Source organism: Uloborus diversus, chromosome 1, assembly GCF_026930045.1.
Source record: "Uloborus diversus isolate 005 chromosome 1, Udiv.v.3.1, whole genome shotgun sequence".
NCBI classification, from domain to species: domain Eukaryota; kingdom Metazoa; phylum Arthropoda; class Arachnida; order Araneae; family Uloboridae; genus Uloborus; species Uloborus diversus.
Genome location: NC_072731.1, coordinates 183,801,015 through 183,828,208, shown reverse-complemented (window position 1 = coordinate 183,828,208; position 27,194 = coordinate 183,801,015). Strand labels below are relative to the sequence as shown.

The 27,194-nt window shown below is 30.7% G+C and overlaps 1 protein-coding gene across 1 annotated transcript in view; it reads left to right on the top strand.

Moving 5' to 3' along the window:
• The window catches only part of LOC129217565 (uncharacterized protein MAL8P1.12-like), a 31,965-nt gene extending 5,565 nt beyond the window's left edge, over window positions 1-26,400 (top strand). The window contains exons 2-9 of the mRNA XM_054851892.1: window positions 3,445-3,496; window positions 3,596-3,705; window positions 3,808-3,853; window positions 6,945-8,350; window positions 15,286-15,343; window positions 19,921-20,026; window positions 20,854-21,001; window positions 26,272-26,400. Coding sequence (XP_054707867.1) covers window positions 3,445-3,496; window positions 3,596-3,705; window positions 3,808-3,853; window positions 6,945-8,350; window positions 15,286-15,343; window positions 19,921-20,026; window positions 20,854-21,001; window positions 26,272-26,321 — 1,976 coding nt within the window. The 3' untranslated portion in view covers window positions 26,322-26,400. The remainder of the gene's footprint in view (window positions 1-3,444; window positions 3,497-3,595; window positions 3,706-3,807; window positions 3,854-6,944; window positions 8,351-15,285; window positions 15,344-19,920; window positions 20,027-20,853; window positions 21,002-26,271) is intronic.
• The last annotated feature ends 794 nt before the right edge of the window (window positions 26,401-27,194 follow it).

Here is a 27,194-nt window from a genome sequence, read left to right as displayed (position 1 = left end):
AATGCATTTTCAATACATGTAGGATATGTATAAAGGAATATTTTTAAAAAGGGTTGCAGTTTTATTAAATCAAACACTAATCATGTTTTTTTTTTTAAATTTTCAATATGTACCTACGTAATGATGCTTTTTTAATGTAAAATATTTTTATTTTATACTTATTTGTAGTTTTGTTGAAAACCTAACATGAAAATTCAGAAACGCATTGTAATGGTGCTTAGAACTTATAGAAGCTTACGGTACAGAAGGAAGGAGCACAGGCCACGATTTGGTGCTCCTATTTTAACCCTCATTGCTCCTATTTTTTCCCTTAAGTGCTCCTATTTTTTTTTATCTTGAGGTTGGCAGCTATGCTGATGTTCTGATTTGCAGGTAAAATGTTTTGTAAAATATTTCATCCTATTTTATACATCACAAACTTCTAGGCAATTTAGTGTCAGACGTAATTTCATCAAAGTGCCTGTTATAAATAAGTTTTTGAACACAAAAATATTTTATTCAGGTCTCATTTTTTGTGCCACATTTGTTCTAAAGTGTTGTGGCAGACATCTGAATCAGTTACAGTTTGAAAAATATTGCAACTTTTGTTTGAAATGAGTTTAAACGACAACAACGCGCATAAAGTACAAATAAAGTCATAAAATAGAGTTAAAAACTCAGCAAACAGCTGTTTCAGGGCTAACAAACGACATTTGTCGTTCGGTCTGCATTGTGTGGACTTTTCGTTCTTCTTTTATGCACTGATGAAGGGGCTCGCATTTGACAGCCCCGAAACAGCCGTTTGCTGAGTCTTTAACTCTATTTTATTATTTTATTTATACTTTATGCACGTTGTCGTTTTACTCATTCCATAGTACTAAGATTTCGACTGCTTTTTTACAATATAGCTTGAAATACCAATTCAAACAAGATATCAAAAAATCAATTATGGCAGCATGTCAAAAATACCCTTGTTCAAAGGCTTGTAACTCTTACAAACGTACACTTTTGGGGGTTTTTTTTTATTATTTTCATATAATTCAACTCATTAGCTTCAAAATGATGCCTAATTTGTGAGAAAAAAGGATTTTGAAAAATTGGTCATCAACTTAGGCTAATTGATTTTAAATGATCAAAAGTTTTGCTGAAGGTTTTAAGAGTTTCTTTAACAAGCTCTTAAATGCACTATGTAGACATTTGCCAGAAGAGTGCATGAAAGAAAACATTAAAGAATAAAATGAAGCGTATTGTAGTGATGATATCTATTTTATTCAGTATGCAATTCATTTGCCTTTTAATATTCTTATCTAGTGAAGATAATCTCAGCTTCTGTTAAAAATGAAAGTGCTTTGCCCTTTGTTCTGTTATGGCTATTCCAGATTGACAATTCATATTTGGAATGAAATAAATTTCAGTGTCTAGATACTCTAACAAAATGCTCATTATTTGGTTTCAGAACAGGGGTGCCCCCCCCCCCCCGCCAAAAAATATTCTCAACCTTCTTCCTCTCTTTTTTATTTTAAATTTTAGCTCTCTTTTTTATTTTATTTATTTTTAAAAAATATGCTTTATTTATTTATTTATTTCTAATTATATTTACTATTATTATTATTTTGCTCTGACTTTTAATAACATACACATACAAACTAAATAAATAAATGAAGTAAAGTATAGACATATTAGAATAAATAATTTAAATTTAAAATAAATCAATAAATAAAGTTAAATAAAAAAACAAGGAAAAGTTTAAAAAATCTCCCCCCCCCCAAAAAAAAAAATAATTTTTTAATGGTGCATATTGCACCATAATCCCCATCCTGTGGGCATCCTGTTTCAGAATATAGCTGTTATTTTTTACATTAAATTTTTCTTTCAGCTTTGCATATTCTATATATTTTTCCTTTTGTAGAAAATATGATTTTATAGGTCTTTATTTTCTTCAAAAAACTTAAATTAAACTTTATGTAGACTTATCACATTTATGTGTATGAAATAGATGCAACCTTATTTATGATCAGCCAGAATTTTTGAACCATTACCAAATATTCAGCTCTCTTGCTACTTCAATACTTATGAAATTTCTTCTACTGAAGCTCTTTTTTCTTGTTCTTCTGTTTGAAAATAAATTAGTATAATTTTTTTTTATTTTATTACCTAGGTTTTTATGTACGGTAATCCATGCTGTATTGGGGGGAAGTCATTCCAAGATTTGTTATTGCAAAAATGCATATTTAATGTAAATTAGTCTCAAATCACCTTTTTAAAAAATAATAAATATGTGCTTTTTAAATGAAAGCTGGATAAGTAATCTAAACTTACATTTCTTGATCCTAATAAAAGTCTGTGAACCATGGCATCTATAATATAAAAAGGATAGTTGTTCCAAATTTTTTTTCCAACTAAATCACTGACAACAATCCTTTGTTATCAATGGCGTAATAGACAGCTCATAAAAGGAGGGGGGAAGAGAAATTGCCCCCTCTCTTCCAAAAGTAAAGTGCCTTTGCCCCCTTACTTTTTGGAGAGGAAAATTCATGGGTACAGATGTCCCCCCCCCCCGGCAAGATTGGAAGAGGGAAGCATACAGTGGTCATCCGTCCCAAATTTTGAGGCTATATTCCTTTTTTTTTTGGTCATTTAATCAGAAATGTTAAAACTATTGAGAAGAGATAAAATGAAAGGAGTTAATGTTTTCCTTTTTGAAGCATAGACCCCAAGTCACTTAGTTTAAAGCAAAGCATTGAGAAAGAGATCAGGTTTCTTTTGCTAGTTTCCCGCTAAACGTTTCTACCATTCGTCGTTGTTGAGTCAGGTGACTTGAGTCATTGCCTCAGCTTTTGCTAAGTCAACGATTGGACTAGCTCTCTCCATTTACTTATTCCTGCTCTAAGGTAAAAACCTTATAATATACCTCAATAATTAGGTATACAAAAGGAAAACTAAAATTTCAGGAGCTACTCCTTCGTTGCCCTCCTTTCATTTCTTTTAACTCCCTATTTTTTTTTTTTTTTTTTTTGTGCAACATCCACCTATGAGGCACTTTGTTGTACCATGCATTTAGAAATCTCACATCTTTCCTTTACCTCCCAAAATATTACAGTTAAAGGAAACTCCTTTTATTTTGAGACCATAGAAGGGAAAAGTATTGTTTTTTTTTTTTTTTTCAGAAAAAGTTGATTATTATTATTAATGCAGACAGCAACAACTTCTTCTCCCTTACTTTAGAGAAAGTCATTCTCATGTGAGACTAAAATAAAACTATAGCTGTGCACATATTGACTGTTACATTAGACAAAAAATTATTATTTTTATTAACCTTGGACTCTGTTATATCGTGTGTTCAGATGTATCACATTTTTTTGTTGTTGGCCATACAATGTCGGGAAAGGCTACGTGTCACTAAAAATTTAATTTTCCTCTTGTGTCTTCTGAAAATGTTTTAATTCTCATAATCTGTCCTTGCAGAACTAGAAAACGAAGTTAAAGATCTAAAAGAGAAATTACTAGAGAAAGAGAAGTTAGTATAGTTTAGTATAATTTTAATTGCATGGTGTGCATATTTAAAAAAAATTTTATTAGCTGAAAGTTCAAATTTTATGTTTAATTTTTATTTTAGACAGCTCAATGATGTTCAGTCCAACTGTAAGAAGTGTTGTGAACTTGAAGAAGTTATCAAAAGTTGCAAAGCGACATTACATGAGCAGTCAAAGTTATTTGAAAATTTAGGTATGTACTTATAGTCTATACTACTAGGTATGTACTTAAGCTATTCTTAAAATAGCTATTTATTTTTGTTTTTGTATGTTTATATTTATTCTTATTTCTTAGGACAAAAATTTTCAGTATTTGATAACTCAGAAAAGGAGCAGCATGGGTATGACCCTCTTTTTCAAATATATTGCTGTTTTTTTCATATGTTATATAATTAAATTTCTTTTAAGAAGTCATACTTTAAAATTGTATAATGAATGATCACATGAATTGAGGCTAGTTTAGTTAGCCTGGTATCTAAAGGAATGATACATTAAAAACATTTTGTAGTTTTAATCATTAACAATGAAAAACCTTTTATTTTAAGTAACCTGGAATGCATTTCATGACTTTTGATTTTCTGGAATAACTATTGAGAATCTAGATCTTGGGTGGATGTGCCAGTCATGGGCTCTCTCACATTTTGGTTTATGAAAAATAAATAAAACATTAGCTTCTAATTTTTTTTTTTTTTTTTTTTTTGGTTCTCTATATGTTTTATTAAAGCTTGAATTATAGTTTATAACTTTGATTAACAGTGACGGATGGAATGGCATGAACCGGTCCTAACATTTACAGGTCAGACGGCCCCTGACAGTAACGCACTTATGTGTGCGAGTATAATATTTGGACCTCTTGACACAAATTCGATTCAAAACCAAACAGTAAACAGTATCGTCCAACAAAAAGGTCATAGAAGGGGGGGGGCATGAATTTCACAGCCCCTCCTCAAATTTGCATTACATATACAGAGAAAAAAATAAACACTCAGTGACATTCACAGATATTGTGGGTTTTGGGGGCATTCGCCCGGAAAATTTTTGAAATTGTAACCACGAAAATGCACGATGACGACTTTCAGGTGATCTTAGGAGACGTTTGGTGGAGATGTGATTTGGAAAATTCCTACAGAATATTTTGAAATTTGAGTATTAAAAATGCAAGTTCAAGCAATCTTTGTTAACATTAGGAGAAGGTATGGTTGTTAGGAATATTTTCTTGGCAATATTTCTCAATTGAAGTTTCCAAAGCACAAAATCAGAGGATATCCGCTTTTGAGAATGTTTTTTCATTTATTTTAATCACTAAATTTAAATTGGCGGCCAGATTTCTGAGAAACTAGGTGGGCGGCAGCAGCCCCTTGGCCTGGTGACGGCCCTGTCTTGATTTATCCTCTACGATCTTGGGGGCAGCCACACAGCCAAGTATCTCATCGGCCGATGAAATTACCGACAGATAGAAAAATATTTCAATACTCACAGCACAAGTTTTTGATTTTTTTGGTAACCATTGCTTTCTTTGCTGCAATTTTATTAAGTCGTTGAAAAATTTACCGGCTTATTATGAAATTGCCTTTGATAGTTAAATAATAAGGAAAACAAGAAAGAAAGAAAGTTTAGAAAAGAAAATCTTGGATTCATTTTTATACTATTCAGGTGTATTAGCAAATGCCCGGCTGCCACTGGCCCCATCCGCACCTGTTGATTAATGACTGTCAAATAGCTTAAATTTTGTTGGCAAATTAACATATTAAAACCGTAATATTATATCTTATAACTATTAAGTAAAATATACAGTCAAACCTCCCTTAACGGACACTCCCAGATAGCGGAAACTCCGGTTTCTGACAGTTTCTGAATCCCCATGCCCTCCATATAGGCATATAATGTATTTCACTCCTCATTAGCGGACAGTAAATCAGCTGAGTTTCGTTTTATTTTTTTGTGTCTGGTAAGATTTAGCTCAGCACTTTCCACTCCTTTACAATGATAAGGGACTAACCAGTACCCATAAGAAGATTAACACCCCTTTTTCTCCGAAAACAGGAGCCTTTTCAGTCAAAGCTTAGGAAAAATTTTGTTCCCAATTCAGACACAAAATTCCAGCAAAAAATAGAAAAAAAATTTCTTCTTTTACAGTTCCTTGCTTAATCAGTTTGCATGGGAGAGGAATTCATTACAAAAAATACTCTTGTGCAACTTAACGGTATCCCCCCCCCCTCCACTAGATTTTGGGAGACGAGCGTTGGAGCTGCGTGCTTTTTCTCCAGATGCTGATGAGGAATCAGCACAGTATTGCCAGATGAAGTAAAAAATAGCTGATTGGGTTACATTTTGCTACCATCTAAAACAAAAAAGGTGCTTAAAATCAACGACATTGATTCCATTGTGCTTAACTGGTTTTGTTCCGCTAGAGGAAAAAATTTACAAATACCTTGCTATTTTATTTTCCCCGAAAGATTCAGCGGATTATTTACTTATAGGGTAAGTTCACTTATATTTGCACTACTCATTAATTTAACTTAGAATTATACACTATGTGTAGGTTTAAAATACAAAATTAAAATGTCATTGTAAATTCAGACTCCCCAATAGCGGACACTCCCCGTTAACGGACAAAAACTTTGATACTGACGGTGTCCGCTATTGGGAGGTTTGACTGTAGTTAAGAGTAGTCAGACTATTGTTTTCATGAGTTTAAGTTTGAAAAGTATTTTATACAGTTTTTTAATAGCTGCATTTTAAAACAACTAAAGCTGTTCCTATAATCTTTAACTAGATATAATGTATGTAACTTATTCATTTCTTATCAAGTTTCAAATAAAATATAGTGTATTATTAATCACTGAGCAGTTTCTGGTTCAATGCACACAATTTTTTTTAATTAAAATAATTTCTAACTGGGTTTTATCAAAAGCCTCAATCATATAAATCTTTAAAGGCAATATTGTATGTAATAATTACTATAGAAAAATATAAACATCATAAGCTGTTGTTGGTTGAATCGGCCGAATCACAATTCACTATTCAGCCATGCCAAAGCTTCGTTCTACCTTTAATACCAATTTTATAGTAAATATAAGGGGGCCATGTTTAAATGGTGGGGTTTTAGGGTCCCCTTGCTACTGTATATTGCTTTTGATGCCTGCAGATAGTTTTGAGCTGTGGGGGGAGATTCTCTCTTTTTTTTTTTTACCTCATTTTCATCATACTCATCACATATGGTTTTTGGATTATCCAAATTGTTTTTGGTCCCAGTTAGTCCAGATAAATGAGGTTGTACTGTAGCTGAACAAAATAAAAATTTAATATTAATATAAGTAAATACACATATAAAATATATTTAAATTTTATTAAAAAAAGAGAAAATAACATTATATGTGTTGATCTATTATTATTTTTTAAATATATATATCTATTTATTTTTCCCCTCAGAAATCAAATTTCTAAGAACCTGACCATTGGTTTGCAAAACTCGGTTTCAGCATCAAATGAGGAAGCAAAAAATAATGTTGAAGGAGAAAACATTCTCGAAGAACAGTTCTGCCAATCTTTATGCTTCACCGATACCGTTGTTAATGTTCAAAATGTGAAGCAAAATCTTCTTCAAAATGTAATGATTGATACGCTGGAAGAACCTTTAGGTTTAGGTTCAATAATTAATCCTTCTACACTGATGCCAAATGATTCATTGATTTTGGCTCCCGATACTTTAGATATTGATATTAATGTGAAAGCTGAAACTTCTAAAAATGTTCACAAAGATGAGAAAAATGTTAAAAAAGCTGACTTACATTCAAAACAATATTTCAAGGAACAGAACTCCTTTATTGAAAGCACAAAAGATTCTTCTATTAAATCAACGAGGAAAAGATTGTCAAGCGAATCATGTATGGATAAGACCTCCAAAAAATGCAAAAAAGAAATTGATTCATTTACCCAAGCAAATGAGAATGAATGTTCAAAAATATTAGTTCCAACTGTCCATTCTAGTGTTATACCTTCGTATAATTTACACAATAACGCAAACTCGGAAGTTTCAAAAGCAGAAAGTAAAATTATGTCATCTAATACAAAGGAGGTGTTACTTTTAGAAACGGATCAAAAGAAAGATTCGTCGGAAAATGCGATGATAAATTCCAAGAAGCTTGTAGATTCACCATTTAGTACATTGGATTGTAGTAAGGAAAATGCCAACCTGGCATCTCCATCTTTGTTACCATTAGTTACAAACCATAATCAAGTAAATGACGCAGCTGACAGTGATGATTTTCAGCCATCAAGTAGCAAATATAAAGAGAACAGCTCCTTGAAAGAGGTCAGTGATAAAAAGAAATGTACTAAAAAGATTCAAGGTATGAAATCAGTTAAAACATCCTCGAAATTTAAGATGACTTTAGATGCACCACCACTAGATTATAAAAAACCAAATTATCGACAAACTAAATTATCAAAAACTATTTTCCAACCTCTTTGTCCTAAAAAATCTAAAAATACAGCTCTTGAAAAATCACTATTAGAAAAAGAAGTAAATGCAAAAATTGAAGATGAAGAAATTGTAATTACATCACCAACTCTTCATGAAGTGCAAAACTTCAGAAGTAAAAAAGAAAGTAAAACAATGGATTTTGATGCTACTTGTATTCCTGAAAATTTTAAATTTGAGTTCACACCTTGTGGTAAATTAAGCTCAAAGCAATCAGAACAAAATAAACTGAGCTTTGATGAAAACATCTTGGTATTAGACAATAAATCTGAGAATAAAATTCTTAGACTTCCTTGTGAAAATGACATGTTGAAAACAAGTTCAAAATCTGCTCAGGAGATTGGAAGAAATGCAGGTATGCTTGCTTGTATAACTTTCAATGTTTTAAACTTAATACAGTTGAACTTGTTTATAATGAGTGCGAAAGGAGTGTGATATTTGCTTGTTCAGGGTGGCAACAGATCAGGAAAATCAGTTAAAAGTCAGGGAACTTTATTAATCAGGGAAATATCGGGGAATTTTGAAAAAATAACAAAAAATCAGGGAAAATTGATTTTATGAAGAAAAAAATTTTTTTTCCTTACAAAATTAAGTACTCTAATTCCCTACGCATTTTCTGTCAATTATCTGTTCAAAAAAAAGTAAAATTAATGAGTTGCGATTAAACACTGCTGCATATTTGTGCATCTTTTTTCCTCAACGTCAAAGTATTGAGTCTTACTTATTAACCACAGGATGAACTTCCTAAGATTGCTTCTGTGTCTGTTAGGTTGTTTATTTTACCTAGCTTAAAATTTCCTTTTACGCTTTTAATGTTACGTAAAATAAACAACCATACAGGCAAAGAGGAAGCCTTCAATAATGCCTCAGCTCCTTTGCCTTTATTCCATTGTCCCGAATTAATTAGCGTACTGTAATCACGATTTCGAAAAGAAACCTTTCGTTTTTGAATTAATACTATAAAAGCTTAAAAGTTATTACTTCTTCGCAATTTTAATGTAATTGCTAAAATTGAACTTTCAATAAAAAAAACTTTTCTTCTTTTATATATTTTGAAATTAACTAATTGCTTTTTTTTTCTTTTTTCCCCTTGCATTTCAAAGTTGTTTGTTACAAAAGCAATCTAAGATTTTTTTTCGTTACATACTGAAATAATTTGAAATAGAGTGAACTTGTGTACTTAAGTAAATATCTTTATTTTTTTATTGTTAAAATGCTGTATTCATTCATTAAAACCTATGTTCTTGATTAGAGATCAGCTCCCTATGAATGGATGTCAAATAGTTTCATCTGTTTTTCATAAATGTGTCAATTAGTTATATAAGAATAACTACATTACTTCTATTTTTCACTATTACTTGTTATTCTTGCAACAATTATTATACTGTTTGAAAACTTAGTTCAAAATAATTTCAATTACTTTTGAGTTCTATCATAAATACACATATGTTTTTAAGAGTAATTTTAATAGTTTCTTAAAATTCTTATGCTAAGTGGTTTCTGGAAGTAAAGTATATTTTTTTTTACATTTTCTATAATCTTTCCACACAGAAAAATTTAATATACTGTTTTGTAGGTCCCCCCACAAAAAAAAAAATTGACTTGATATTTTTTTAACCATTTTATTAAAAAAGTAGCATCTTTTTAAAATATATCTTTAGTTCAGCAACTTTACACAACTTAAAACGTTTAAAATACTGCATTTTATACAAACATAAAATGGTTTTCAAGTAGAGCAAAGAAAGAAAACCATTATCACTGGTAATGTAAATCAGGGAAATTTTGTGAACTTAATCAGGGAAAAGTCAGGGAACTTTTTTTCACAGTTCCTGTCGCCACCCTGTTGTTTTAGCCGATTGCTAGTGAAAAGCAAGTTTGATGAAAAAGTCAAAGAAGATCATACTTTATTATTGATATTATTGTTATTATTATTTCTAGTAAATTTGCTTTGAACTGCCTTATTGTCCCCCCCCCCCTACTTTTTTTTTGAGGATTTCTCATTCTACTTTCATTTGCATTTACTTGAATTTGAGTTGCAATATTCTCAGAAGTATACTTCAAAAGTGATAATATTGGCATAAAAAAAATGTAGAATTTTCTAAAGCTTCTCTACTCCACAAATTTAATAAAAACCTCTGTTTTTTGTATGTCTTCAGAGCATTGAAGGAATTTTTCCAAGAAAGGTTAAGCTAAGAGAAAGTCAATTGACATTTGATGAAGCACAAAAATGATTGCTTGCTTTTAAGCGGGTTTGCTCGTTAAAAGCAAGTTATGCTCCCGTAGACCTAACATTGTACCAACCAAATATTTCTAATTTCCTCGCTAAATTTGGGTTCTTGTTATAAAAGCAAGTTAAACTGTAATAAAAATAGCTTAAAATCGAGTAATTTTGAATTAATGTGCTATTTATTGTGTGATTAAGAGTATGCAGGAGTCTGTCCAGGATTTTTCACAGGGTCCTATTTTTGTGAATTTTGAAAAAAATCAAATCTTTTTGTGAAATTTCAAAGTGTTAACCAAAAGTCAGGGTTGGTAAAAAAAAAATTTTGAAACCCCTTCCCCCCCCCCCCCCCGAAAAAAAAGTGTTTTTTTTTTTCTCGTTTAAACCAGGTTTTTTTTTTTTGGTTTAAACCGGGTTTATTTAGTTTAAACACTATTTGCAAGAATATTTTAGGTAAATCATGAATATTTTTTCAATTAATTGTTAAAGAATGTTTAATATTCATATTTGTACCTAATTTCTTTGTAATTAATTAATTGAATGTTTAAGAATAAAATCTTGAAATTGCATTTCCTCATACTATAGGACTAACTTCTATGGGAGAATATTGTTTGAAAATCTTTTAACTATGAGGATAAAAAATACAATATGTAAATGGGCCTTGGTATAAATAGTCAAAAAAATAATTTATTGTGATAGTTCAGACATTGCTAACTACAAATAACCAAGAACAAATTCTTGTAAATTAATTTCCTCATAATCACAGCTATCTACTACGATAAATAAAAAAAATAATAAAGTAAAATCGCACATTCTTAAACATAGAAAGTATTTTGTAGTATCTACAAATGAATCACAGGTCCGATGTACATTACAGAACTTTAAAAATCAAAAGATCAAGGCATATTTTGTTTAAAGATTTTAAAAAAAGTTACAAATCATGTAATTTATTTACTTAATGTATCAGTGACAACAATTATAGAAATAGGATAAGTAGGTTTTAAGAAAATCATTATGTTTCCCATTGTAGACTGTATTTCTCTTGGTTTAATGCATTTAGGGATACAATTTTTGTATCAAATAAGAAATAAAAAAAATTAAAAGCCTCATTATGAAAATACTCTTTCAACATATTTTATTAATGAAGACTGTCTTAAAAATTAATGTTTATTGATTTTCCATTCATACATGAGACTTCTTTTATTATATTAGGATAAAAAAAGTTCTTTGAAAGTTGAAAATTTGGCCATATATATATATATATATTTTTTTTTTTTTTTTCTTTTTCAAAGAGCACTGAGTTACATGATATTTCTGTGTTCATAATTTTATATATTTTCTTTTCTTGCTCTGACTGCATCGTCTATTGGGGGTGAAAAAAGTGTGCAGGTATAAGCACAATTTTATGCCTACTCTAAGCGTTCTTGGACTTCTTTATTTTCTTTTTTCCCTCTCTTGTCATTTAAATATTCTAGCGTTAAAATTTATACACATTATGCATTGCTTCAATCGTACATAATCTATCTCAATAAATCTTAAGTAATCAAACAAATTAGGTAGTAAATGAAGTTTTGGTTAACAAATGCTTTTTGGACTATTTTGAAATGCAAAAAAAAAAGACGATGGAATGAATCAAAAGAGACCTGAGCTACTTGGATTTTTTTTCCCATGTAATTTTAGACAGGGTTGTTTGGTTTTAAACCAATTGGTTTTTTAAAAAAAAAAGCCAAAAAAAAAAAAAAAAAAAAAATCCATTTTACAGGTTTACATTGACTTTCCCACACATATTGAATAAGAAACAAATTAGGATTTGAAAAAGCTTCAAAGCTAGTCTTTTTGATCAAGGCTTTCAACTAAATGAATTTTTTCTAAAGACTGTTGGAGAAAACAACGGGTTCTTTTGGTTTAAAACAAAATATTTTTAATCTGTTACAAACAAAAACTGTAAAATTGCATTTATAAATAAATATACAGGGTGTCCAAAAAGTCCTTGACACATTTAACCTAAAATACCATTGTTGTGTACCATTGTTATGTGTCGAGGACTTTTCGGACACCCTGTATATGTGATGTATTCAACTCATTTCAGAAATATGTGTATAAATCTTTTTACAGTTACATAAAATCAACTTTACACCACAATAACATATGCATAAATACATAGCAACTATTACGTTATAAATTAATATTATTTTTATGTTATTTAGTACTTTGAACAAAAAGCAAGTTTGAAGCTTTTTCCGAGCCTAATCAAATTTTGAGTTATGAATGATATCTAAATGACGAAAATATATGCACTGCACTTTTCTGAAGCTGGTTTTAGTAATGTTGAAAATTTTTAAAGACGGTTGCATTGCATTTTTCAAATTCTTTTTCCTGGCTTTTGCACCACTCAGTCACTGTTGCAGAAGATATAACGTTTTTGGCAAAAAAAATTTCTTGAAATAGAATTTGCTACACATTTATTTGTTCTAAAGAGTTTGCATTTAATATTTTTTAAACTTTAATGCTGGATGCAACATGTATGCCAGTAAATAAGCTGTAATTTAAGCCATGTTACACCAATTTTTGTAATTTTGATTTGGTTCTTTGTTTTAGAGATAGTCGATATCTTTTCCAAGTCTTTCCAAAATAAGAACGGAGTCGAATATAGAGCAGCACTTTTTTTTAAAACTTGGACAGTACAACAGCAATAGATTTTTTGATTGTTCAATCATGTACTGTTGTACATCTTGCTTTACTTCAATATTTGCAACATTGTGTATATAAAAATCAGCGTTATGTAAGATCAGAAAGAAAAAATATGAAAATTGTTCTTTTGAAAAGATTATGCTTAAAAATATAACTTTTACCTTTATTCGATAGTTATTCATATTATGTTGAATTTATAAAGTTTTTTTCTTGGATCTTCATTATATTTTATCTTAACCCGCATCACAACCACTTCTTGAAGTATTTCGTATCATAAAGGGTCTATATATACATGCATACTAATATGTTAATCAAGTCAAACATTTCAATCAATATTTCCCCGCAGAAAGCTATTTTAATTATTTAATTTAGGTACAAGATTTTGTTCTTATCTCTTTAATTAATCAAGAAATTAGGTATAATGTGACTATTGAATAACTGTTAATTACATGAACCTTAATTACCTTCTGAAAATTAATTGTTTTTCTCGCAAATAGTATTTAAACCAAAAAAAAAAAAAAAACGGTTTAAACAAAAAAAAAAAAAAAAAAACGGTTTTTTTACCAACTCTGATTTTAGAAAAATTTAGTTGGTCTGCCTTGCACATTTATGTACCTAATAGGAAAAGTGCATTGATTTAAAAAAAGAAAAAAAAAAATATTTAGCATACTTGCATTACCTCAAAAAATATAAGTTTCTTCATTTATTAAATCTGTAATTCATCTATAAAGCTATGCTTGATACTTTTCATCAATTAGCAATTTCATCAATCTTTGCAATAGTATGTAAAGTTTATGAAAACATTTGGGGAAAAACAATGAAATCTTTCAAAAAAACCATTTTTGAAAAAAAAAAACCCACATGGTTCTTTAAAAAAAAAACAACTTGGTTTAAACCATGGTTAAACCCATTAAACAAACAACCCTGCCAAAAGTACTAATATATTTTACATTTCCCTTTTGTGTACTACTTTATCAAGAAATAAGTTTGTGAAAGGTCCAGTTTGTCAATTGTAATTTTGTGATGGGTTTATTTTGGTTAAGATTTTGTAAACTGTTCCTTTGAACTAAGTGGAGTTTCCTGAAGGGTACCAGACAGACCCAAATTTCCTCTAACCAGTCTTTTAGCTCGGAACTTATAACATTTATTTATGACTTGATTTATTTATTGAGCTTATTATTTTGTAAACTAATCCCGCCTCATGACGGGCCTGGGGGAGGGAACCAGGGAATTTTTCGACTTTGAGGCTCCAAAAACACGATAGGGGAAAGGATGAGAGTTTTGGGAGTTCTCCCGCCTAGACAGTAGCACATCCAGAATTACCCTCTTGCTTGGGTTTTTGAGTCATAACTGCACATAAATGTACATAAACTACCGTAATAAGATTGGCAAAACCAAGGGCTCGGAGAAGCGTTTGGCCCTAAAACCTCCCCCCCCCCGGCTCCTCCCACTGCTCCTGAAATCACATTTTAAAGCTATGTTAATCTACTCGTTTTGACAAGGTTAGACAAATGGAGGGAGGGGAGGTATCTGACCAAAAATTGTTTAAAATTGAATTATCAAAAAAGCCATTTTATTCTGTATTACCAATCTAGGGGAGATGGAGCAGAAAGCCGCTCTTTTCCAGAAAGTTCTCAAATTTGAAGGCATATAAGCAACCAATCCCCCCTCCCCAATATTTGTTAGTGATTGGCCGTTAATGAATATAATAAGTAATTATGACATAAAGATAGCTGATCTGCGACTGAAATATCCATCTAAGGATCAACCTCAAACTGTTATAAATCTGCTCTTTTTATTTTATCTACAATTTCAACTTGAATTTGAAAGAAAAGAACTTAAGTTTTTTTTATATTTTTAATTTCAACAAAAAAATGTTGGCCCTGTCAGAAATTGCAGATTGGGCCAGTCCGCCCCTTATTTTAAGTATCGAAAAGTAATAAAAATCATCTAACATAGAATATTAGTTTTGTATCTAATTATAACAAGAAAATTAGTGTCATGACGAAGATAGCTAGGTATCCTAATATTTCTGGTTGTTTTAGTTTCAGTAGAATTTTTTTTACTATCACTCTTTGTTGCTAAAAGGGATTGAAATGGGCTTGTGCATAAAATTTTATTTGTTTCTAACTAATTCTTTAAACATTAAAAAAGTAAATAAATAAATACAAGTGTTTTTAGTAAAATAACAGTGCATTAAGTATAAGGTCCGTTTTACTTTAGTTATTAAGTTGTTTATTCAATACCATGTATTTTATTTTTCATGCATTCATCTTATATTTTTTATCTTCTGATTTTATTTAGTATTATTAGAATCATTTAAAATTTGGGATTAGTTATATTTGGAATAAATACCTTCTCTACAAATATTTTAATAGATTCTTTGTATGAAGATGAAAACAATCATGCCAAAGAAAACATGAACAGCTTTGATAGGTAAGTTTGGTTTTTAGAATAAATGCATAAAACAGTGTAATTGACACAAACCTATTATGGCTACCTGCTGGTTTATTTTTTTACACAATTCTGTTGTTCCGCAACATAATTATTATTTAATAGCGATCCAATTTTTACCGAAAGCAATCAAATTATGGGTTGAGCTTAGCCAAGAAGCAGCATTCGGCAACTGCTTCACTAATTTTGACGATGGTGTAAAACTTATTTAATCTATCTATCGATATGTCTCTGTACAACTATCTGCATTTAAATTCTCTTGTCTATCTAACTATTAATCTATGTTTTTGTAGTTATATTATCTCCCTGTATCTATCAATCTATATCTAGCTGTGTAGAAATTTTCAAGAGAATATTTTTAAAAATACATTTTTGTGTTTATCAAAAATTCCGAAAAACGAATTGATGTAAAAAAACAAAAACAAAATGTATCTAATTTAGTTCATCAAACTTGGAGTAACTTTAAATAAATATAAATATAATATTGAATTTTTCAACATTCTTCACTATTTTGTGTCAATCTCTAAAACCTCACTACTGAACGTAGTCCAATTTAATAACATTTCAATACTATAGAAGACTATTATAACACACATCTTCTTAAGTGGTTTTGCATCATATAGGTTTAGGCGTTATATAGATTATTCACAAATTTAGGAAATAATATTCAGAATATATCAATGAGGTTTATATACAATGAGTATTAAAATTTTAATCATCATTTAAAAAAATGTGTGCTTCATAATCAATAGAAGAGCACGATCTTTGCTACGCTGGTCCTGGTCAAATTTTTGGACCCTAATGAATCCATGCCCCCCCCCCCCCAACTCCTTTGCTCCCGGCTATACATATTAAAACTTAAAAGTCTGGCACAATAATCCAAATCTAATTGTCCCCTTACTAGCCTAGTAGCTCTTCTTTGAACCCTTTCCAATAAAGGAATATCTTTCTTGAGTAAAGAGACCAACACTAAACAGCATACTTCAAATGAGGTCTTATCAAAATTTTATGTAAAGGCAGAAGAACCTTCTTAGATTTGTTTAAAATAGATCTATTGATTAACCCAAGCGTTGGCTTTGTTACTTGCAATGCTGCACTGTTGTCTAAACTTGGAAGTCCTGATTTAGTAATAGGCCCAGATCAATTACATTTTCTGACTACATATACTGACTAATGACTAAACCCTGTAAATAATAAGTTGTACTCTTATTTCCATGACCTAAATGTAGCACTTGACCATTTCCCTTCATTAACTACCACACTCCCCTTCAGGGGCGGATACAGAAATAACTTTTGGAAGGGGCGCAGAAATTGAATAGCCCCCCCCTCCCCCTTGCATTCAATGTTTCATTCCAAAGTTTTTCATCAGGGTGGCGACAGATCAGGGAGATCAGGGAAAAGTCAGAGAACTTTATCACTCAAGGAAAAATCAGGGAATTTTGAAAAAATAACAAAAATTCAGGGAAAATTGATCAAATGAAGAAAAAAAAATTTTTTTTCCCTTGCAAAATGAAGTATTTTGATTCCCTATGAATTTTCCGTGAATTATTTGTCTTAAAAAAAGTAAAATTAATGCGGTGCAATTATACAGTGCCGCACATTTGTGCATCTTTTTTCCTCAAGGTTAAAGTATTCAATCTTAGGATGAGCTTCCTAAGATTGCTTTTGTGTCTGTAAAGTTGTTTATTTTACCTTGCTTGCATTTTCCTTTCAAGTTTTCCAAGCTATGTAAAATAAACAACCCTACAGGCAAAGAGGAAGCTGTCATTAATAACTTTGCTCCCTTGCCTTTAATCATTGTCTTGAAGTAATTAGCATACTGTTATCACGATTTCAAGAAAAAAACTATTAAAACTTTTTAAATTAATGCTGAAAAAATTTTAAAAGTTATCACTTGGCATTTTTAATTTAATTGCTAAAATGGAATTTTGACTGAATTTTTTTTTTTTTTTTGTCATGGTATTATTTGCTATCACTTCAGATTACACGAAGGGTTTTTTTTTCAGACTTTAAAAATCTTTTATTTTAAAACCATATACATTTTGAAATTAATAATCAATGTGTTTTGTTACTAAAAAGTAATCTAAGAGTTTTTTTTTCGACAACTAATGAAATCATTTGAAATTGAGTTGTATACATAAGTAAATATTTTTATTATTTTTTAATAGTTAAAATGCTGTATTCATTCATTAAAACCTAAGTTTTTGATTAGAGAATAGCTCAATATGACTGGTTGTTGAAAGATCTCAATTTGTTTTACATAAATATGTCTATTCTGCCGTGTGCAAGAAAAGGGCAGGAACTGCACATTTTTTTTTTTTTTTTTTTTTTGCATTTTTGTCATCTATTGTATGTTATCTTTATTGTACATACTCGCTTATTTGGTTTCCGCTGAAAAAGAGGCGCGAAAAAAACGTCTAATTCCAACATTTTCCTATTGTTAGTATTGAATCCACCACACATTTTTTCAAATATCTCAAAAACTAATTTCTGCAGATACTGCTGTTTACCTGCACATGGCAGTAGTATTTACGTAAGTAAAACTGCATTACTTCTATACTTTAACTATCACTTGTTATTCTTGCAGCTGCAGTTATACTGCTTGAAAATTCAGTTCAAGATTATTTCCATTTAAATGTTTTAGTTTTATCATGATTAGATATTTATTTAATAGTGATTTTAATAATTTCTTGGAATTCTTATGTTAACTGGTTCCTGGAAGTAAAGTATTTGTTTTAGATTTCCTACAATATTTTTCTGTCGATAATTTAATGCACTATTTTTACCGAAAAAAGGAGCATCTTTTCAAAATATATTTTTAATTAACAGGTTAAACCGTTCTAAACACTGCATTTTATGTAATATGCAATGCTTTTCGGGTACGGGAAAGAAAGGAAAGCATTATCATTGATAACGTAAATCAGGGAAATTTGATGAACTTAATCAGGGAAAAGTCAGGGAACTTTTTTTTTTCCAGTTCCTGTCGCCACCCTGTTCATGAAAATGTTTTTTAATGTTTTTCTTAAAGATCACGTAAGACCAATTAATATACTTTTAAGTACATTATGTACACATAAATATTATGCACTAATATGCTTTGAATGAGGATGTAAAATATCTTTAATATTTCAAGGGAATTAAATACTAAACCCATTATAATTTCACCGAGGTGCTGTAAAATGAACGGTTTTAATTAGAAACATTGTCATGATTATAACACGAAGTTATTTTATTAACCCACACCTCATTTGAGTTTTTAAAAATTAATTTATATTGTAATTAAGATATATGTACCTAATTAAGAAAATAATAGCTTTGTAACACTTAAGTTTTATTGAAGAATTCATAAACTATTTCTTTGCAAATTTAAGCCATGATACAGTTCAGGTGATATTTTGATACTACATAATATTTTGAGTTAGATGGGTTTTGCAACCCTGGCCTCTGACTCCAGTTTTCCTTCTTCAGCAAATAAAAATGCTTTTATTCGAAATATGCCGTGTGTGTTTAGTGTTCTTTCTAAACAACTGTAAAAAAAGTTGTAGAGAAGTCAATTAAAAATAATAAATGAAAAATTTAAATTAATTTATCTTTTTGGGGGGGGGTACCCCTCCTAAAATCCGCTGCCACTCCCCTTATCTGCCCACTTATTAATATGATCTAAATCATCTTGCAGCAGTTTTACTTGTTTTTCATGTTCTACAATGCCCATAACTTTGACGTCATCAACAAAACAAGTAAGCAGCTGCTCTTTAAGGACAATCTGGTTCTTTTTTACTCTAAACTCAGTGTGCAACAACCCATGGGAGCCAATACCTACTGTTCCCATCTTAATTTTGAAGCCCGAGTGCTCTGAGATGCAAGTCAAATTTTCCGATTAGGTGGTCAGCTGAACGCAGAGTCTCCAGAGTTAGTTCCCAAGTACGCTTTGTACTCATTTTATCAAGACACTGAAGGGATGAAAAGCTGAATCCACCGTGCCCAACCCAGGGATTGATCCCGAGCATGTGGCATGGAAGGGTAAAGTGCTATCACTAAGCTGCTGGACTTAGTACTTTTTTACTGTGGACATACTTTTTCATTTTAAAGTTTTGAATTAAGGGGTAAAGATGAAAAACTTTCAAATTTAAAGTTGCCAGATGATGCTGAATACAGTGCTCTTTTAACTACACAGTTCATTGTTTATGCATGAAAAGTTGTGCCGTTTATAGGGAATGGTATTTAATAGCTTGGTGGCATAAAGGTATTCTACTGTGTTGTTTTAATCATTCTTTTTACCGTTAGATGGCTGCGTTAAAAACTGTTGAGCCATTCAGCTTGAAAATATTCCATCTGTGATTTTTTTTTAAACGCACTATTGTTTTTGAATTTCTGCTTATATCATTTCATATCTTAAGAGTTAAAGTAATTTATGTTAACTGAAACCTGAACAGAAAAGTTTTAAAATAAAGTAGAATAAAGATAATTTAATAAATTTATTTATTGTTTAAGAAATATACTTTAGTGAAAATTATAGAAAGTTGAATGTCAACATGTTAATGAAGATAATGACATTGCAGGTTACCGTTTCCTGAAGAACCAAAGTATAAATATAAAGAAGAAACAGTCCGCAAGAAAGCAGAAAGACGACAACTTGTAGGATATGATTGCAAAGAATGCGAAAAGGTGAAAAACTGTCTGGTTTTAATAATGATTTATATGTTTTCTTTTCTTTAGAAAAAAATCTTATGATTCTTTTTGAAAGGCAATGAAATTGAAGAGAAATAGTAAATGTTTACATAAGTGCAGGCATAAGTATAATCAGGTAAATGCTTTTCTAAATACTAAATGATTGGAAAAGTTTCAAAGCATATAAATGGTCTTGGAACTTTCACTTGTAGCATATTTACTCTCACAGAGGCCAAAATTTAGGTGGGGAGGGAGGGGGACTCCCGCTCAATCCTCCTTGTTAAAATTGTCCAAGCAGAAATACATGAAACTTGAAACTTGTTGGGAAGTCTCTGCTCCAAAACCTGAAAGTAAAAATTTGAATTTTAGCTCCTGTCTTAAAAAATTACATTTTATAATACCACACAGTTACTTATTAAACCTGAGTCCCGAAAACACTAGCTAACCTGTATTAGTTTAGGAAACAAGATCCCTCTCAGTGCACCTTTTTTCTATCCTACTTTTCAAAGTTGGACCACTTAACCTGCTATAACATATCAGTGGCAACACTTAAGAAAGTAAGTATTTAACGTATCATAATTATTATTTTCGTGTAATATACAATTTTGAAACTTATTTTTGTGTGACACATTCTTTAAAGGGGGGGGGGGGACATACCAATGAGTGCAGTTGAGTTTAAAGTCTCAATGAAGTTTTCTGTTTTATTAAGCATTTTATAAGCACATTTGTTCAAAAAATTCAATCATTTTTGAAAAAAATTATATTTTTCAAATTTTTAAGGTTAAATTTACTTTTTCTGTAAACTAGTTTTTCTCTTTGAACAGTATTACTCTGATCTTGGATTATCAGAAAAAGAGAAGCAACAACGGCTCAAAAAATGTTCACGCCACAGAGCAAAATTTGTGCCACCTTCTACTCCTGAACACTTTTGGGAGCTGGATTTTCCTGATACACAGGAATGCAAAACTAGAGGTAAGTAAAATTGAATTTTAAATTGTTTACTGTTATAATATGGTTGGAATCCCGGTAAAATGTGCATGCCTTTAAACTCAAATTTTATGGACTTTTTATACAACCTTTGAATGATGTTAAAAGACACATTTAATCTTGCCAAAAAATGTCAAAGTTGTAGCGAACGTGTAAATTTCCTTCTGCTACAGAGCCTTTTAAACTGACACAAAAACTTTGATTTTGCCTGGTGTAATTGCCATCATGCAGTCTGTGGCATTGAAAATTTTAGAGGGGGTTGGTTTGAGAAGAATTTTTATTCTCTTGTGGAAGGCTCTCATTGTGGACTAGGGTGGGCCGAAAAAAGCCGAAATTTTTTTTTTCCGAAATCAATTTTTGGATAGCGCGCAAAAGTTGCGTAGTGAGCTAGTTAGCATTTACAAAAAATTTCTAGGATATTAAAAAATATCTAGCCGGCGCTATTTGACACTGAAAAATCGAAAAAAAAAGAGAAAAATGAATTTTTGTCGAAATTTTTTTTAAAAACTACATTCCAAATATTTTGCTGGAATGCACCGAAAATGTTATATAATGAGCCAGTTCTAGCCCATAAAATGTTTCATTGAATTTAATGAGCATTTAACCGCTCCTTTCCGACATCAAAAATTGGAGAAAAATGAAAAAATATTGAATTTTTTTAAAAACCAATGTGAAAATTAAAAAGTCAGTAATCCAACGTTATTAATCACAAAACTTGCAAATGATTGCAGACACATGTTTCGGTGTTACAAGGAACACCTTTTTCAATGCAAAGAAGTGTGAGCTTTTTGATGAAAAGTCATCGGAGAAAAGCAACACGGTGGAACAGGAGATAGTATAAATATCAAAAAATAGAAATTAAACAAAACAAAAAAAGATAAAATGACACATGGAGACAAAATTTATTATATAATTCCATCAGGGAAAAAAACCGTTAAGTAATAAATTTTAAAAGAAAACCCATAAACAATGCAAAAAGTCCAAAAATGAAACCACTCTGAATAAATTAGCAATAAATTTACCAGCGGGAAAAACTATGTATGGAAGCAATGTATCAAATGGAGAAATGCAGAAAAAACAGTGAAGGATAAACATATTGGAATTAGTTAATCACAAAACGAAATAAGAAAGCAAAAAATGAAAAAATAAAAGTAAGAAATGTACGACGTTTACATAAAAATAATAGAAAATCTAAACCAATTTTAACAAAGGAGTCCACACAGAGGAAAAATAGGGAATTGCAGTAAGATCGTTTACTAAATTAGAACGATTCCTCAGGATGTGGAAAGATTCCCAAAAATCAAGATCCAACGAATTGGGGCATTTTTGGATAATTTGATAAGAGTTAAAATCAAAAGAGTGATTCGATTCCCAACAGTGTTGAGCAATACTGGATTTATTCAGCTGTTGTTTTCTCACATAGTTTTGATGTTCTTTTAACCGAAATTTCAAAGAACGGCGGGTCTGTCCGATGTATCCGAGTCCGCAATTGCAAACAATTTTATAGATCCCACAGCAATTAAGAGGGTGAATAGAATCTTTAAGAGAAGAGAAAGAAAGTTTATTAATAGGAGATAATACCACTTGGAATGGGATACGCTTCAGAATCTTAGCAACCTGAAAACTGATACCAGGGAAGAAAGGCAGAACAACTAAATTCTTAGTGTTAAAAGTTCTATTAAGAACAACATTTTGAGATTTTTTGCAAAGTTTTTTGTAAATGGAATCAACTAAGGTGGGCGGATAGTCTCTATCAACAGCCACAGCTCTTATATAGTTAAGTTCCGCATTAAGAAACTCAGGTGAAGAACAAATATTCATTGCACGATAAACATATGTGTTGAAAGCTGAATATTTTTGATTAGGAGGGTGAGACGATAATCTATGTGGGGGTAAGGAAACAGCAAAAGGTTTACGATAAACCGTAGTTTCAAAACCGGACTCAGTTCGAGAAACGAGAACATCCAGAAATGGAAGGCAATTATTCTGTTCTTTTTCACAAGAGAATTGAATATGAGGATCAATGGAATTTAAAATGGATAAAGCATCATCAATGCTTAGTTGATCGTGGTTCATAGGAACAAAACAGTCATCAACATAGCGAACATAGAATTGAAACTGTAGTTTCTGAAACAACTTGACCTCAAAGTAATGCATGTAAATATCACTAAGGATGGGGCTAAGTGGGTTTCCCATTGCCAAACCATCCGACATAGTATAAAATTTACCATTAAAAACAAAGGAACTTTGCCTTAGACAAGTATGAGTAAGGAAAACTAAATCCTCAATTTCCTTAGAGGTAAAATGAAATTCAGACAGTCTACTCTGAAGGCATAACAATGAACCCTCGACCGGAACGTTCCTTGTAACACCGAAACACGTGTCTGCAATCATTTGCAAGTTTTGTGCTTAATAACATTGAATTACTGACTTTTTAATTTTTCAGCACAAAGGTATTTATTCTTTATCAATGTGAAAATTATTTTTCAAAATTAAATCATAGACCAATTAATTAAATCGTACTATTAATCATAGTAATGATTATCACGCAATAGTACCATACATTTTCTAGAACTACATATAGAGATAATAAAATTTTGAAAAAGAAATTTTCAAACTTGATTTATAATAATATTATTTTTGCATAATGAATATTATTTTTTGGAATAATATTGTCCCTTGTTATCAAATGATGGAAGTTCTTTCCTAGCTTGAAGTTAGGCACGAATGTATCTATCTCGTGCAGTTTCACCACGAACTTTTATTGCAGTTTCGGTTATTAGTTTCACACAACGTTTCACAGCTTGCGTGTGACAATGGAAATTTCTCAAAAGTGAACTCTGTAGACTGTTCTTTGCACATTTCTTTCAACTGTTGGTCTCCTAGATATTGTAAGAGGTGGCTCTGTTACAACACAGTTTGCCCAATCAATTAAATCAACATAATCAACGGCTTCAAAATTCAAAACTGAGTTTAGGACGCTTAAAAAATCGTACACCATCCGAGCTCTTCGTCTTCTTATTTCTAGAGTTCAGAATGCGCCTAACAGCTAATTCCCAAATGTATTTTCTTGAGTCAAACAACATTGTCAACAGTAGCTGTTCAGGATGAGCGAAATATGCATTGTTTGAGAGAACTTTGAAAATTATCTTGCTAACGTTGTCTGGAAACTGCCTTGCAAGAGAAATCATTTTCCAAAAATGTTGGGCACCATACTGGCAGTTTGGTTTCATTTTTATTTCAAACCACATTGGAGCATAAACTAACATTACAGACTTTACAAGCATTGTAAGGTTTTCCGATGGAGTTGGAGAGTGCCTATATACAAGCGTAACAAACGGTTTGCAGTTGTCAGCCATCGCAAAAAATTAGCATCTTATGTAACTATTTTTTATTTTAGTGTGTGCATTTTTTAAAATTTGAAAACAAATGTCGCATAAAATTAATTGAAGTAATTTTTCTAAGTAACGTATTGCGTAACATTTCAGCATTTACTTATTTCGAAACTACTTTTTTTTTTTTTTTTTCATTTTTCCCATGTTTTAGTCTTAAAGGAGCGTAGCTAAATATTCTACGAAATGTATAAAAGTCTTTGAGGATTTCAACTAATTCGCTGACAGATACTTCTAACGTTTGCTGAAATGGAGACTTTTGGTGCTGATGTTGTCATGCCAATAGGGTATTAAGAAGATATTGAACTTATTCGACAGGGAAGTTTTTGAAGCTATTGTTTCAACTATCATGGGGTTTTAAAGAGAGAATGTTGATGATATTTCTTAACTTTTTCTCATTCTCAAAGGGGTTTTTGGAACTTTTTCTTATCCAGATACATATTTTTAGAGGGATTGTTGACGTTATGTGAAAAGCCAAAAAATGTCTTTCAAAACTCTTAAATGTTACACAGACGTAAAGGAAAATGTGACTCTTTATTTAATATTTTTTAAGGCCAATTACACTGTGGAGCATTATTTCCTCAAAGAAATCTTACATATTATTTCTCTAAGGTGTTATTTTGTGACACCACCATATCACACTAAACTTTATCAACCTTTATAGGTGTCATTCTAAAGATTTTCTACGCTTTCGGAAAAAAATAAAGACATTTTTTAGTTGTTTTTTCCGAAAAAAACTGATTTCTGTTTTTAACTACACATTGCTTAAACTCATGGTGTAAGAAAATGAAGATCCGTCAGCTGGTTAGAGTGTCATTCTAAAAGTGCGAAGATAATGAGCTTCAGTCCCCATGGTTAAAAATATTGTTTTAAAGAATTCTTAAGTATAATTCTGATTCAAATTTCCCTGAATATAACATTTAAAATCATTGCAAGATTCTTAGCTACAGTTCTGATATTGCAAAAATCAAGAAACGAAACATTAGTTTCAACTAGTATATCGCAATATTAGATTTTAAAAATATTCTAACGAAATTGAGGCATTGATTTCCAATTTATTTTGTTGATTTATGACACATTGATTTAGTGTATAGTACAGCATCTCAAGCCCAGTAGTTCAGTTGGTAAGAGAGTCCTACTAATAAGGCGAAAATGGTGTGATCAATCCTCCCCACGGGCCAGAAAATATAGTTTTTGAATGACTAATTAACTAATTTTCTTCAGCTGAATTCTAATTCAAATTTCTGTGAATTGTAACTCATTGGGGGCAGGATCAACCACAGTTGTGTTGTTACATTGAAATCAGAAAAGAAAAAAAAAACATGTATTTTAACAAGGTAAATTCATCATAATATCATATATATATATATATATGTAAGATATCATATACATTAATTCTCGAATTTGTTTTTTGTGAGTATGCCATAAAAATATTACTTTGTCCCACTTCAAAAGTAAGACATGATTTTAAAGATTTGTTCACTGCTTATCAGCAAAAACTAAACAAGTCTCATTTTTACTGTTATTTTAAAAAATCACTGTGAAAACTGGATTTTTGAGTTCTTGTCTCGAGGTGGAATTTTTCGCACGTGAAATTTAGTAGGAAATAACCTTAATGGATAATTTAAAAAAAAAAATGAAGAAAACAATTTATGTTAATTTTTAACTTCCTTCTCAGCTCAAATATTTGAAACACTAAAATAATTATATTTGATTAAGCTTAGTTTATAAGTTTTGTTAAAATATTTTTAGTTATGCACAAAAACATTTCAGTTACTGACATGTATACTTGTGCAATGAAAATGAATACTACTTTGTCCAAATAAAATGCATGTAGTAATTTATTTGTTTTATTTTTGATAGGATACTTAAATGCAACTCAAAAGATGAAGCTGAATTTCCTTACAAGTTGAAATATTTTTCTAGATTCACTTCAAATTAGCATGAGGATGAGGAATGCATTATAGAAAATTTGTACATATTTCAATATCATAAATAAATATATTTTCTAACAAATTCGCTGAAAATCAGTGTGTGAGTAAATGATTTGCATGAAATGAAAGGCATGATAAAATTATTGAAAATTTCCTTTTTTGGCAAATTTGGTGACAACGTAGCAAAGTTTTGATGTTTTAAAAGTTTCATGTTGATACTTAACCCCTTGAGGACCAGCGCATGGAAAACGAAGCGCAGCTACGGGACCGAACGTTCCGAAATGGAACGCCGCCATCGGCCCGAGCATTTCCGGCAGTTAAGCCTAACTGAACAAAAATATTCATATAAAATCAGCATCTCAAAATAATGACTTGAAATTTTAAATTTGCTGTAACAATGTACTACTGATTATTAATTATTAATTAAAAGACTATTACATTATTAGAAGGGAGTGAAATAAGTAGAATACTAAAACTTTAACTATGCGCACAAAGTTAAATAATATGTGCACAAAAACAAAGTTAGAGTTAGATATCATGAGTGTGCAATCAAAGAAAAAGAAATGTAGCAAAAAAAATATGTTCCTTATGTAAATTTAATTAAAACAACTTAGATCAACGAATTTAAACTAGTTCAATTCCCACGCAACAAGTCTCAAAATTGCTTCATAATTCTCTCGAAAACATTCCCTTTCACTCACTTCGCTAACCATTTTTATTGCAATGTTCCAGTCTCGAAATGAAAAAGAACAAATAAGGAAGAACAATATCAGAAAGGATTCAAAAATAATCATAAACTTCAGTGCCGCTTGAAATCATTCCTGTACTCTCATCGAACGGGGAATCCCAAAA